The sequence below is a fragment of the Ambystoma mexicanum genome, chromosome 13 (assembly GCF_040938575.1).
Source record: "Ambystoma mexicanum isolate Mex_15411 chromosome 13, UKY_AmexF1_1, whole genome shotgun sequence".
Classification (NCBI taxonomy): domain Eukaryota; kingdom Metazoa; phylum Chordata; class Amphibia; order Caudata; family Ambystomatidae; genus Ambystoma; species Ambystoma mexicanum.
Genome location: NC_090938.1, coordinates 620,339,231 through 620,353,078, shown reverse-complemented (window position 1 = coordinate 620,353,078; position 13,848 = coordinate 620,339,231). Strand labels below are relative to the sequence as shown.

The following is a 13,848-nucleotide window of genomic DNA, read 5'->3' as shown; positions in this document are numbered from 1 at the left end:
GTGCAGTGTTGGGACGGCGGTAAGTCGCATTCTTCCAGAGCAGCCTGGGGAACGCGTGCCGCTGGAGCTGAGGAGCGTTTATAGCCGGGCCAGGAGGCTCCTTGAAAGACTGCACACAAGGGCGACAGCTGTGTCAATTAATCGCCATGCCAGTGTGTGCTCTCACTCCGCCACACAGCGCAGGGGTCAGCCGCGCCATTCGGGGGTTCAAGGCTTGGATGGCTCTGGGCCTCGGGAGCAAGGATCAGCGTCGCCCAGCAAGCTCCAACAAAATGCCCCATTTCCAGTGTGTCACAGTAGGGTTAACTTATAGAATTATATATTTGATATATTTTGCATATTCAAGTCGCTCACACAGGTCGGGGGCATCGAGGTTCTGTTACAGGAATTTGTCTCTTAGTTGCATATTTATAATGCGCTTAACACCCAGATGTTTCTAAGCGCAGACCCGGGGATCGAACCTGTGTTGCTTCGTGTTGTCATGCTTCCAAGGCGGGCAAGTTGCCGCTGAGCTACCCTCCCAGGATATATATAGTGTGTCATATCGGCGTATGCTACGCTAAGATAAAGCAGGGCCTAGTGCACAGTACGTTATACACAGGGCGGGCGCTAGGATTTGTGGGGTCCTGGGTGGTAAAAGATGTGTAGGCACCCTTAATTTGCATAATTAGTGACATCAGTGATATCACAGAGTGAGTCCTTGGTACGCAAATGTATCATGGGAAGTTAAATTAGAAACATTTTGCCATGCGTTAGGTAGTAGACAAACACACTTGGACGTCCAGTTTATATGACTTGTCAATATTAATTTACTTGTTAAATCTGAATATGACTTGTCAAATATTAATTTACTTGTCAAATCTTAATTTGACTTGTCAAATATTAATTAAAATTGCCTGAGGCATCAGCCTTGAATGTGCAGAGTTGCCAGCAAGTTTGCTTTTACTCTGCATCAAGACATAGAACCCTGTGGCCATGAGGCCCCGGCCTACTTCCCAGCACGCGAGTGGGACGGTGCATGGGGGCACACTGGCCTGGAGCATGGGGGATGATTGCCTAGGCCTTGTAACCTTCCACACACTGCTTTACTCACTCCACCCAGGATATGTGCATGCGTGAGGACTGGGGAAAGCCCCCGGGGCTCAAGCCTGCCAGCAGGTCTGCTCCACCTGAAAGCAGGAAGGCATGATCCAAACTCAATGGTGCTCATTTTATCAGCAACTGAAGGATGAAATGCTTCACCAGTTCATCCAGGACACATGTGCTGACCTGCAACTTGTACACCAATCTCCACAACAGGTGCGTTGACCTACTTAAGGATTGGTGAAAAAAAGAAGAGTTGGTACATGAGAAATGTACGACTCGACGAAAAAGCAGAGTAAAATCAAAGAGTGATGAATGCAAGACTTTGAATTAATCACGACACCTATCATTGCTGCCTCTATTCCATCATTATTTTAGCCATTTTCCCCACTACAGAAAGGGAGCAATCATGAAAAACAGTGGTGTTGGTCCACCCACCAAAAGGAGCAGTGCGCTCTGAACCGCTGGGCCACATCCTTTCTCCATGTAACACAAGCAGCCTAGCCATGCTTGGTCCTGTTGGCCTAGCAGTTTGGGTGGGCTACTCCCTTTTGGCGGCAGGGCCAAGACGGATTTACACCCCATGGTATGACACGCTACCCAGAGCAATGCAAGCGGTTACTATTGATTCAAAGCCTTTCACCATTCACGTGTTATTAGATTGTCACCCCAAGTGCGAGAGCGCATGCTCAGACGTGGGGCTCTTGCTTGCTACGCCTAGGGAATCACGCTGCACCTTAGTGATTACGTTGAACAAGGATGATCCAGGTCTGGGGTTGTTTGTTTTCTCAACAGGGGACACTTGGCTTAGCAGGTTAGACTGCATTCCTCCATTGGTGGCAGGACCAAGACTAGCTCCAAATGTAATGGTGCAGAAGGACCAAAATAATTATGATATGGAAAGTTTCCCAGAGCAATGCCAGTGGTTATTATTAATTTAAAATCTGGACCGTATTATTAAGAAGAAAAAAAAACAGGCCCAGACAAGGAACATGCTTGTGATGCTGATGTTGCTTTCTTTGATGTCACTTCTTATGATGTAATTTCCCATGATAATACCTGGGTCAAAAGCTACACCATATGTCTTGCAATCTCTGACCGTTACATTTATAAGTTGTCACTTGTGACAAAGCTCTCTGCCTGCCCTAACTGGTGGTTGGTGGGGTCGCCACCACAAGGCAGGTGCTTGTGGCCCCATGGCTGATAGGGAGGGGAAGGGGCCCACTATGCAATGCACAGGAGTCAAGGGCTTGTCACGTTGTCATCTTAGAAGCTCTTGTCCCTTCAAGGGAACAGAGTATGTGGTATGGCTGTATGGAGGCGACCGCGCCTGCATATTCTGCTCCTCAAGCAGGGGCAAAAGGCATATCCACAGGGGGCAGGAGCAGGACCCAAACCAAGTAAGAACTCTAGCTGTTAACCAGTCACCTCACAATGTCTCCACACATGTCTTGCTAGGCTCTGAGACCCCCCAAAGCGCAGGGCCTGGGCTTGGCAAGCACAAAGAAGACCACCCCTGGGGATGGACTAGGCAACTCCAAAACCCACGTCAGAACTGCAAGTTATCCCCAGGGATGGGGCCTATTAGGAGGCTAGACGAAGGAGCCGGGAGGCTTGGTTAAGGCGGTGATAGGAGGCTTTAGAAGAGACCCAATGGAATTAAGGCGAGAGAGAGTGAATGTGAAACAGTGCGAGTGTCAGAGAGTGAGAGAGTATGATATGGCATGATGATATGATATTTATAACGTGTTTATTACCAGAGGTTTCTAAGCGCGGATCCTGGGAATCAAACTTGTGTTGCTCCGTGTCGTCTTGATTCCAAGACAAACATGTTGCCCCTGAGCTATCCTCCCGGTGCCTTGGGAGAAAGTATGAGTGAAAGAGATAGAGACAGAGCAAAAGAGAGAGCACAAGAGAGAGAGACTGGCCCAGAGACCAACCCCCAGGAAATTGGAAGATAGATTGCAAAGTTATCTCTGGTTACATAGGTTAAATAATGGTGTGGGAGCCCCTCTTCTGAGAATGAACATGGGTCAAATACCCTGTTCTTTGGAATTTCTCCCATTCAGAAGGATCAAACCATGTAGGAGAATTGCCTAGAATTTCAGTGCTGGTCTGCCCAGGTGGATGGGACCAGACTGATATGCAAATGGATATTTCTCCTCTGGGAAAGGTACAGTGAGCTAAAACTTGGTTGTAGACCCTCCCGAGTGGGCACCTTCCCTTAGAACCGGTTATTTGGCAGTGTTCCTTCTCGGTAGAGAGCTCCGAGACCTTTTTGTATAAATGTTAAGGAACTTGGGGTTTCACCCTAGGTAACCCTTGGTAATCCAGACGTGGACCCCTTGCTCACTATTCTCAGAGAGGCACAGCTCCACCCTACTGATGAGGTCCAACCAGACCGAAACACGTGCCTGGGGTTGCTGTTGGTACTCTCGTTCAGAGGGGACTTGCCTAGCATTTTGGTGCTGGACTTCCTTGTAGGTGGGACCAGTCTGATATGCAAATGGTTATTTCTTCTCTGTGAAAGGCCTGGGATGGATATAGTAATAAGGCCACGGCAAGGTGTCCAGGAGGTGTAGAAGCATAAGGATAGAGAGAAAGTGGAGAGTAATTAGAGAAGGTCCCACAGATAGGAGCTGGTGTTGGGACGTTGAGGAGGCACTTGTGTTGGACATGGGGCGGAAATGGGGATTTATGAGAACCAGAGCCATTGCTAGAGCGGGGTTTGGGGGCTATAGCCATTGGTCTTTTGGTTCTAGCCCCGGATAGAAGCTCGGGGGCTACAGCCAAAAGGCGAGCTGGCCTCGAGCCCGACATAAGCGGAGCCCCGGATCTTTTCCAGACCCAGCAACACCCCTGATGAGAACACATCTAAAATGTAATTTAACAGAATGGCATTAGATGCAAAAAGAAAATAATTACAGTGCAGACTCAATGCTAAGAATTGGACCCAAGGTAGGGTTTGTCTTTCAAAAAGGGGGGCATGCCCAGAGATCACCCTGGTACAGCTCAGCGTCCATTTACAAAAAGAAACCGAGCAGGCCATGATGATCCGCAAAGGCAGCCGGGCGTGGTGTAGCAGAGTGAGAGTCCAACCCCCGCCCCCTCTCTCGCCCTCAATCCACCCTCTGTTCCCGGCCTCAGCAGCCCCCGCTGGCCGGGTGTCTGCTGCTGAGCCCAGTCAAAGAGCTTAGAGGATGTGACAGACTCAATCAGGGTCTGGGGCTCTGGACAGCGGGGGACCGTCCTGCCAGCATTAGCCTTTTCCGCTAATCTCCCACCGCTCTGCCCATGACCTTGGCGAAACCGGCAAATTCCAGAAAGCTGGATCAATTCATGGGTGCAGGGTCTCACCTCGACTAACCAAGGGGGGGGGGGGCGGCATACCCCTGAATGCAACAGTTCAAAACTGCACCATCGAGATGGAGGGACAGCACTGCGATGCCAAGCTAGTACTGACCAATGGGTCTGCACAGATAGTCACCGCACTTACTGACCAATGGGTCTGCACAGATAGTCACCGCACTCATGTGCGTTTGATAGGGTCTCCCAACTGGTCTGCAATCTCTCTGGTCGCGGCATCGACCTAACATCTTTCAGAAGTGCAATAATTGCGCATGACCTGACAACAAACACCCCCCCACCCCTTCCCTCGCAAATGTTAATCAAATGTCTTCAACATGTATTATTGTTGTGCTCGGAACAGAATAGAGCCTAGGCGCCTGCCAAGCGTTTATGTTTTTAAATAGCGGCATCTGGTGGCCATTGCTGGTAGAGCCCGCAGTAAACAAAACCAACCCGATTTCTATGAAACTGCCAAAAGAAAGATCATCATGTTATTGTTATTGTTATTGTTATTTTGCACTCATGTGTTTACTTGTAAATCCTCACTTATTAATTACCACCTCTAGGAAGGACGTTACCAGGTGGCCGGGGTCAGCATGATTCGCCAAGTCTGGCGAAGAGGGAAGGCCCTGGAAACATGTATGGGAGCTCTTTCGGCATAGGGTTGGGCAGAGCCCATGCCTAGGGGACAATGGTGCTGGACATGTAAAGGAGAGGGTATCATGCGTCACCTTTCTTGAACGCCCCTGCTGTGTGAACATGTATGTCCTGGGCGACAAACAGCCTGATCGCTTTCCAGACCGGATAACATCGCTCAAGGAAATTGCCACAGCGAGTAACCTGTGATTAACCACCTACACAAGTGGTGAGGCAATCACGAATTAAATCTTTAAAGTGCTAAGTGATTTACATGAACATCGAAACTGAGCGGTTTATTGTTGTATAATATGATTCAACGTTTTTCCCTGAAGAATGTCAGCGTAAAAAGCATGAAGACAGAAACATATTGGATATGAAAGGACATGTAAACATAGAGCACATCTCCACAACTGCACTGCCAAGCGAAGTGATTTTGAGATCATTTTGATCTTTGATGATGCCCGGTTGTCAATGTTTAATATTTACTGTTGGGAAGATGCAGTGAAGGTGTCCATCTTTCCATCTACTCTAATGTTTGGGCACTTTTATACACATTTCTTTACAAAGTCTTCATAGATGTGATTAGGTGCTGCAGATGTATTGATAAATCCACGAGTTGTTGTTTTAAGATTAAATTCTGAAAGACAATAAACAAGTTAGATTTTCTATAATGAAGGTCTGAGGATGTTCTTACTCCTGTAGGACATGATTTGATAAGTTCAGGTTTAGTAAGAGGTCCGGTTGAACATCCTGGGGGTCTTGCAGTATTTAAGTGTGGTCGCTTTAAGGTGCCTTATTTTGGGCTGCTGTGCTCCCAGCAACCACATGCGCCACCTTTCCTCTAAGCTCCATCTCACTGAATGCGGATGTTCCTGTAGGTTCGGAGTATTGGAGCATGAATGCTGAAGGCGGGACTTCCTGTAAGAGATACACAGGAAAAAAGGCCCCGACAGAGGCTGACCAAGCCGCCGAAATGCAGTGATATGCGTTGACTTTGGACGTTTTTCGCAACTCAATTGCGCTGTTATTTAGAACACTTGTTTAGTTTTGTTAAAATTGGAACGTTAGGTTCTGTCTGTTTGCCACTACCGTTTTGTGTCTCATCACAACTGAGGGATTGATATTTCATATCGGGTTATTTATTTATTTTTTATGTATTTGCATTTTTAAAGCACTCACACAACTCGGGGGCATCGAGGCGCTGTTACAGGAATATGTCTTTAGTTGCGTATGTTTAACGCACTTAATACCAAGATGTTTCTAAGCACAGACCCGAGGATCAAACCTGTGTTGCTTTGTGCCATCTTGTTTCCAAGGCGAGCACGTTGCCGCTGAGCTATCCTCCCAGGTATTATGTTTTTGTTATTCCTTTTTTTAAGATAACACATCCATTCAGGATGCGAGTGTAATCGTGCTTTCTACAATACATACGTGAACCCTCAAAAAAATTAAAAATAAATAATTGAGGTGTAGAAAAATAATTTGTGCTATCCTGCCTGTTAAGAATCGAATTGACTAATGCACTAATAAACAGATCCAGACTCGCCGTCTAAGTAATAAGTGGATCTATTTTCTCTGGTAGGATCCGCGTTGCGCGCTCCTCTTGCTGTCCCCACATCCTACCAATGTAAGGGCATCCTTCCCCTCCCTTATACGACCAAGTCGCCGTGCACATGGAGGTGAGCTGGGTAGCGGCTGGCAGAGTGTGAAGCTGTGGCTACTGGCAGGATGAGGAAGCTGCACTACTGCATTCCTGTACAACTTCATGTTTCACAGCTTTTGTGAACAGGAGAGCAAGTTGTTATGGCTACAGAGATTGCTTAGATGTACGTTCCTCTGTGCGGAAACTACACAATCATGGAACACACCACTGGCCGCGCTCTTTCAGACACCACACGAAGCGACCAATCAGCCAGCCAGGGAAACTTTCCGTATTAAGCCCAAACCTGCCCCTTCAGACCATCCGCAAGGCATACAATCACTTTGAAGCTGCTGCAGGGGAACATGTCTCAGGAGGATAGCTCAGGAGCAACATGCTCGCCTTGGAAGCAAGACGACATGGAGCAATACAGGCTTGATCCCCGGGTCAGCGCTTAGAAACCTCTGGGTATTAAGCACGTTATAAATAAACTATCATATCATATCATGTAGCAGCCCTCACAACGTCTAAATAAAGAATGCATTTGCTGTAGCACTCATTTAATCAAAAGGACCTTCATGCTCAAAGGTAGACCTGCAAACTCTGGTCAAACACATTCCACTTCCTGTCTGGACTGGGTGAGGGTTAACACTACACCAGCTCTGCAGGTCTCTCTAGGTCACGTTTGCAAGCACCTCAATCTGGCAGCAGTGTAGCCAGGATTGTCTACCAAGTGGGGTCTGAAGCTGATGTGGTTGGGCCCACCACAGTGACATCAACATTTGTAAATGCCCCCACAGTGCTGCTGAGTGGCCATTTACAGATTTTGGTTGTGCCTTGCCCGCTCAAGCCCTACCCTGTCTCCCCCTTTGTGGCTGGCAGCTGTTTGTGCAAAGAAATAACTTTACGGTTCACCTGCTGCTGCCTTTTAACACACGATGGTGCCCCTAGAACAGGGAGGGAATTTGAGGAGGAGTGCAGATATAGGTCACAGAAGACCCATGCACTTCCTTAGGTGGGAACCTTGCAAACTCAAACTCAACACCAGTGGAACCCCAAAGGGAAACTCGTGGGGAAAGGAGAGGTATCCACAAAAGAGGCAAAGGGCAGGAGTGCGTGTTGAGAATTTGCAGAACAAACACCTCCGTCACGAGAGTGCCCTCAGGGCCAACCCAGGTAACCCAGCCATAGAGCACAGCTCGGTAGGTGTCACGCCCTGTCAGAATACTTCTCAGAGGCCAGCTCTCCGTGGTGCACACATGCCTTTACTGATTGATGCAGCGGTGTGAAGCAGCCCTTTTTATGTCTTTGCACCATTCTGCATCTTCTTAAGAAAAAAAAACACAGCAAAGCGAGAAATCTCACATACGAACATGGTGGTGATGGAGAAAACAATCTATCCAGGTCTCCTGCAAGTGAATGGTTGGGTATCAGAGGTCCAGCTAAGAAGCAGGATGGTCGGACGTGCACGGGCTACTCACAGAAATACTTGAAGGTCTCCTCGATCTGCTCGGGGGTCAGGTTGAGTGGCACCTCCGGGGGTAGCAGAGGTGTATGCAGCCAATCATCGTGGTCGTATCCATACATTGTGTCGGCCCGCAGGGTGTAGCGCGGGAGCTGCTCGGCCAGCAGGCTGATGATCTCCACCTCGGCGACATTGCCGCTGCTGGACACATCTGGAAAGCAAAGCAGTAAAGGTTATACGAGTGAATGCAAGTCGTGGCACTTTGCTGAGCGTTCTGACATATGATATTTTATTTATAGGGCACCATACACAAGTGTTTCAGAGTGCGACGAGGCAAGGGATGGGGACAGGGAACAAGACAACGATCTTACTAGACACAGTGACATTGAGATTGCGCAAGTGCAGGGGAGAGGAAAGGGGAGAAGGGGAGAAGTGCCAAGGGAAGGGGCTGGGGAGCAAGTGCCGGACACAGGCCATGCCTTTGGTGAGCCTCCATACATGGACGACTTCTTGAGGTGGGGGTCCAGGAAAGAAAGCTCTATTGCCTTGAACCTTCAGAGTCACCAAAGATATATATTAGGGTTCGAAATTAAGATTGGATAAGCAGGAGCTAAAAGCAGCTCCTGGGTATCCAGCTTTAACCAGTGACCAGGAGCTACCACTGGGGAATGAGGAGCTCGTAAATAGCATTTCTGGAAATCTAACTTCCACATAAAATGGAAACATATTGTCCATTACTTATAACCCCTTATACTTTAAATGTCAACTTGATGTGCCCTAATATTGATTTATAGATTGTTCCAGATGCACAGAGTTAAATTCACATAGGTGTATTTGTATGGAAGTATTTTGTTGGGGAGTCAAAACTAGCTCCTGCTAGTGGTTGGGGTCCATCCAATGTAGAAGAGCAGACAAATACTTTGTTGACAGACTCCCCCCTCAACTCCATCATATTGGAACAGCAGTAGAAGAGCCCTATGTGTGACGCCAGGTACTGTCATAATACCGCACAGAGTGTATGAGAGATGTTATGCACTCATGCAACCGTATCGAATGTGCCCTCGCACTGAGATGGTAGGATGTCGGCATACACCATTGGACATAGAAGAGCTGTAAGTGCAAACTGACAGCTGCAGAGTGACACCATGAAGGAAAGACACAAGGACGTACTGAAACGATATACAAATACTTAAAGAATAAAGACGCAACTGAAGTAATAAGAGAAACATGTATTCAAATACAAAGAAATCATATGCATCAAAGAAATAAGTGAGAAGAGACAAAGTGAATGTACACATGCAGTAACGCAAGGTAGCTGAGACATATAGAAGCTTGCTGCAGAAGAACATATAACGCGACTAAAGCGGCCATGACAAAAAGATGGACGCCGGACTTGTGTTGAAACCAATCAAGCGACCTCAGAGACAGACCCTGGCTGAGTTAGGAGATGCTGGAAAAACAGCTTTTTGTGAGGAACAAAGAGGAGTCTATTGGCCTGGGATCAATGATGCCACATCAGGGAATAATTGCAAGGCACAAAGAGAGTCAAGAGGATATGCCATGTACTTAAGACATATTTCTCTTAGATTAAGCAAAGAAGAAAACATCTGCAAGTGCCAAGTATTGGACAGTTAATGATGCAAAAAGCATATGTAGGATGGAGTGATCAGGTCTCCAGAGGCCAAAAGGAGTAATGACACTCAGCATAATTAAATCAAATATCAGTAAATAAAAGGACGAAATTGACAAAATCCTGGTCTCCTCACATGTGATTCAGAAGTCGAAAACAAGGGCAATTCATTAAGCTCCAGCTGAAGATAATGGTGTACCTACACTCCCTTAAAATTCCCAGAGCAGAGAACAGGCTGCAAGGTCAACTATAAAGAAGAGGCCTTTGCTTTCTGGCCTGCCCGATGAGAGATGGACTAATTGGGCAAGTGAGTAATAATCTGACGTTGTTCCCTGCACCTGGGTTTCGTTTTGCTTATGTGCTGCTAACGAGCCGAAAGTACAAGGGTGGCAGAGAATGCCAACCAATCAGAGAGTCTATGTAGCAACATGCTACACAATGTTGAACAGGCCAACCGCTGCTTTTATTCTGCTATAATCTGTATTCTACGTATTTATAGATGTTTCGAGGGGTACATACCAGATATGGGGCATCCAGTAATGTTACTAATACTTACATGATATATAGGTACATAAATTCTATTAATCAATCCCTGCATTCAATAGGATTTTAAGTTTCCCACATAGAATGTCATCAATGATGTATAATGAGGTATAAAACCATTGTGTAATCAAAACTGAAGGGTGAGTGCGTAGACTGCAATGCATTGTTTGCCAGATTGCCCTACTTTATTTAATTGATAATAAAGTAGTACTTTGCCATATCCTCGGAGTCTGTCTTGTTATTTGGGTCCAAGATCACTACTGGTAATTCCATCTCGCACATGAGATGCTTCAAGGTGCTAGAGCACACTAACCAGGCTGTTCTATGCTACAAGCAGGAGCTAAAGAGCTTCCAGCTGCCTCCAATTTCGAACCCTGTGATTGCTCCTCCCCCATCCAACTCCCTGACCGTAAACTTTCTCACCCATCACCACTGGACTGGCTTCTATTTCTAGGCAAATTACTATTACACTCGAATTTGGCATTATTAACTTTTTGTATTTCTCTGGCCAGCAAAACTCCTGTTTTTTTTATTCTGATTTGAAGTGCTTGGTAGGAAATATCAAGTCTTCTAGCCGACATCGTATTTGAATGTAGAGCCTCTAATTATGTGGAGGCAGACAGTGCTGTGGAGGTTCCCCTACTCACGCGAGGCATCTGATCCAGTGCAGGGAGTGACTCTTCCGGCTGGCGCCGATGCCTCTTTTCAACCTAGCTGTCGCTGTACCACCTGCCCGTAACAAGCCAAGCATGCCAGATACACTTAACATCTAAGGCAAACACACTTTGTTCAGGTTGAAAGTGCCATATGCGGACTTGGTTTCTCTCAATCCCACTCACAAGCAACTTAACTAAGCAGTGAAAACAGTAACAACCCAAACACGTGTTCATTTGCAATTCTCCTTTGTCTCAATGGCATGATCTAGGGAACTGCAACCTTTGGTGCCTCAGATGTTTTGAGCTACAACTCCCATCATCCCTAGCCAGCATAGTCAAGGGTGAAGGATCTTGTGAAGCCTTGGTCCAAAACATCTGGTAAGCTACAGGTTGCAGTCTGCTGGCACACTCAATATATGTGTTAGGAAGGAGCCAGGCTGAGGACAGGCTTATTCCATGTGGGAGCCAGGCAGACCACCGAGATCCGGATTCACATCTGGTGGACCCAGAAAAGATGCCCGGGTGAGCTCCGCAATGGGGGATGATGTGGGATGGAGGAGTTCAGGAAGCGTGTTTCATTCCAGAGGGAATGTTCTTCTTGGATCTATGTGATCATGACGACCCCCATAATTCCGACGGCCGAAAATGCCAATTGTTTTTTCCAACCCCCTTTACGCTACATAGATATGCAGGGGGAGACCGCCCGCAGCCCCCCATATTACTATTATATCCCATACCCCCTCACACACATATATATATATATATATATATATATATATGGTGTAAGGGGGGAGTCGGAAAGAAAAAAAATGAATTTTTCGGGAGTCGGAATTCTGAGGGTGACATTTTGGTGCATTTTCTTCTTCTCCAGGCTCCCAGAACACGTGCATTCCAGAGAAGGGCGGCCCACTCAATCACGCTCAGCTTTACGTTTCGCGTGCGGTTGCCTGAGCAAGACATCTGGCTGTGCTTTGCAGCTCAGTGGCGAACCAGAAAGCAGGCGGGGCATCGTTGCCTCCCTCATTATTACTACATTTATGTGCGTCTGTGGCTGCCACCAAGATTCACACTTGCAAGCAGAGGAATAGTGATCTGCCCTCTCTAAAAGCTATTACCCGCAGCATATTTGAGCGTTTTTCTTTTGGATTTGGCGTCTATATTCCACAAATCGGAGGCCCGTAGGCCTTCTTGGTACACGATACATCCACGGCGGTGATGCTTGGAGCTCCATGGAGCGGCTGGGGCTTCATGGCTTCACAAACCGCCGCAGCAAAAGGGCTTCTGCCAAACACCTGGTCTGACACTTAAGGGAAGGTTTGCTCTTTTGGGGTTCTTAGGTCCACCAGCCTCTTTAAAGCTAAAACATGTTTCTGAAGAGGAGATGTTTATTCTCTTAATTAGCACCCTGTTCAGAATCTTCAGTTTACCTCAGCCAATCAGGAATGAGGATTCTGAGCAAATTCTGGGCATTATTACCCGTTATTTGCTGGGAAATCCCTTGCCTGCCCAGCTGCTCTCTCGCTCCCTCCCTCGCTCCCTCCCTCCCACTTAAACCCTTTACTTCTGCTGGGTCTGGGCCACCTCAGACTCTTTGCATCCGCTCCCCATCCATTTGCCTCTTGCCTTCTCTGTGACGGCGCGTGTCCCTTGCGCCATGTCCTCCCACTGCACCTTCCCTAGGCCAGCCCACTTTACCAAGGAACACAGAGCAGAGGGAAGGCCCGCCTTCTCCCAATCTTTTTTTGCAACCCCCATTTCCCCCCCACAAGTGCTAAAAACCGTAGAACCCAGCGAGAGAGGTGGTGGGATGGAATAACCGGGAATTAGGCCCCTGAAGTGCTCCTTAATGGCGTCATTCGGGAAGGTAAGTCAGGGTTCTAGGCTCCTAAAGCCTGAGGATGCCAGCCTCCCTCGGTGCCAAGGCTTAAATAACCTGCTGAATGATCCATGTCAAAGTATTCATGCCCATATTGCCAGCGATCTTTGCATCAGGGGCTAGGTGACTTTTTATATTTACCTGCTCTCCACCACTCGATTTAAATCGCAGAAAGCTGGAGGCAGCAGCTTCTCGATGTTAACTGCCAGCCACTGGAACACGCTACCAGCCGCACTAAGATCAGAAAATTTCCTTCTGCACCTTCTGAAAACACTTGAAAACATGGATCTTCACACAGGAACTACTCAATAAGTCATGATCGGTATTCAGCACAGTATCTACAATGAGGATGACTGCAATTTAAGATGATGATATAATCTAGCTTCTTGTAAATATATGGCCTCATTGCGACCCAGGCGCTAAGTGGTTAACGGCACCGTAAAAGGCTGCAGCGCCGTTAACCACTTAGCGCCTTACTATGAGGTCCCTTTGCGGGACCCGACCTGAACCACTGGTCTGGACCAGCCGTTAAAGTAGGGACCCGCAAAGGGACCTCGCAGGCAATTACGGTAACGCAATTTGTGGTACCGTAATTGCCGCCTTCCCCATTCCCATTGAGCCCTATGGGGCAAAAATGGGAATGGGGAAGGGCCACGGGGAAATGGGGAAATACCGCCCCGCCAACCTTGGAATGGGGCGGTATTTCCCCCATTTCACCATGGCGGACACGTTACGATACCGGCACCAACCATGGTGCTAATAGCGCCATGGTTTAGCGCCAGTGTTGCAATGAGGGCCAATGGGAATGGCAAAGGTGATATGTACGGTACCGCAAATTGCGGTACCATACTTACCGCGAAGGTCCCTTTGTGGGTCCCTACTTAAACGGCTGTTCTAGACCAGCCGTTAAGGTCGGGTCCCGCAAAGGGACCTCGTAATTAGGCGGCTAATGGGTTAACGGCGCCGCAG

General features: G+C 47.6%; 1 protein-coding gene across 2 annotated transcripts in view; it reads right to left on the bottom strand.

The window, feature by feature from the left end:
• The window catches only part of HAP1 (huntingtin associated protein 1), a 252,919-nt gene that overhangs the window by 126,881 nt on the left and 112,190 nt on the right, over positions 1 to 13,848 (bottom strand). For both annotated transcript variants that reach the window (XM_069634511.1, XM_069634508.1), the window contains exon 3: positions 8,191 to 8,385. In XM_069634511.1, the coding sequence (XP_069490612.1) occupies positions 8,191 to 8,385 (195 nt within the window). The remainder of the gene's footprint in view (positions 1 to 8,190; positions 8,386 to 13,848) is intronic.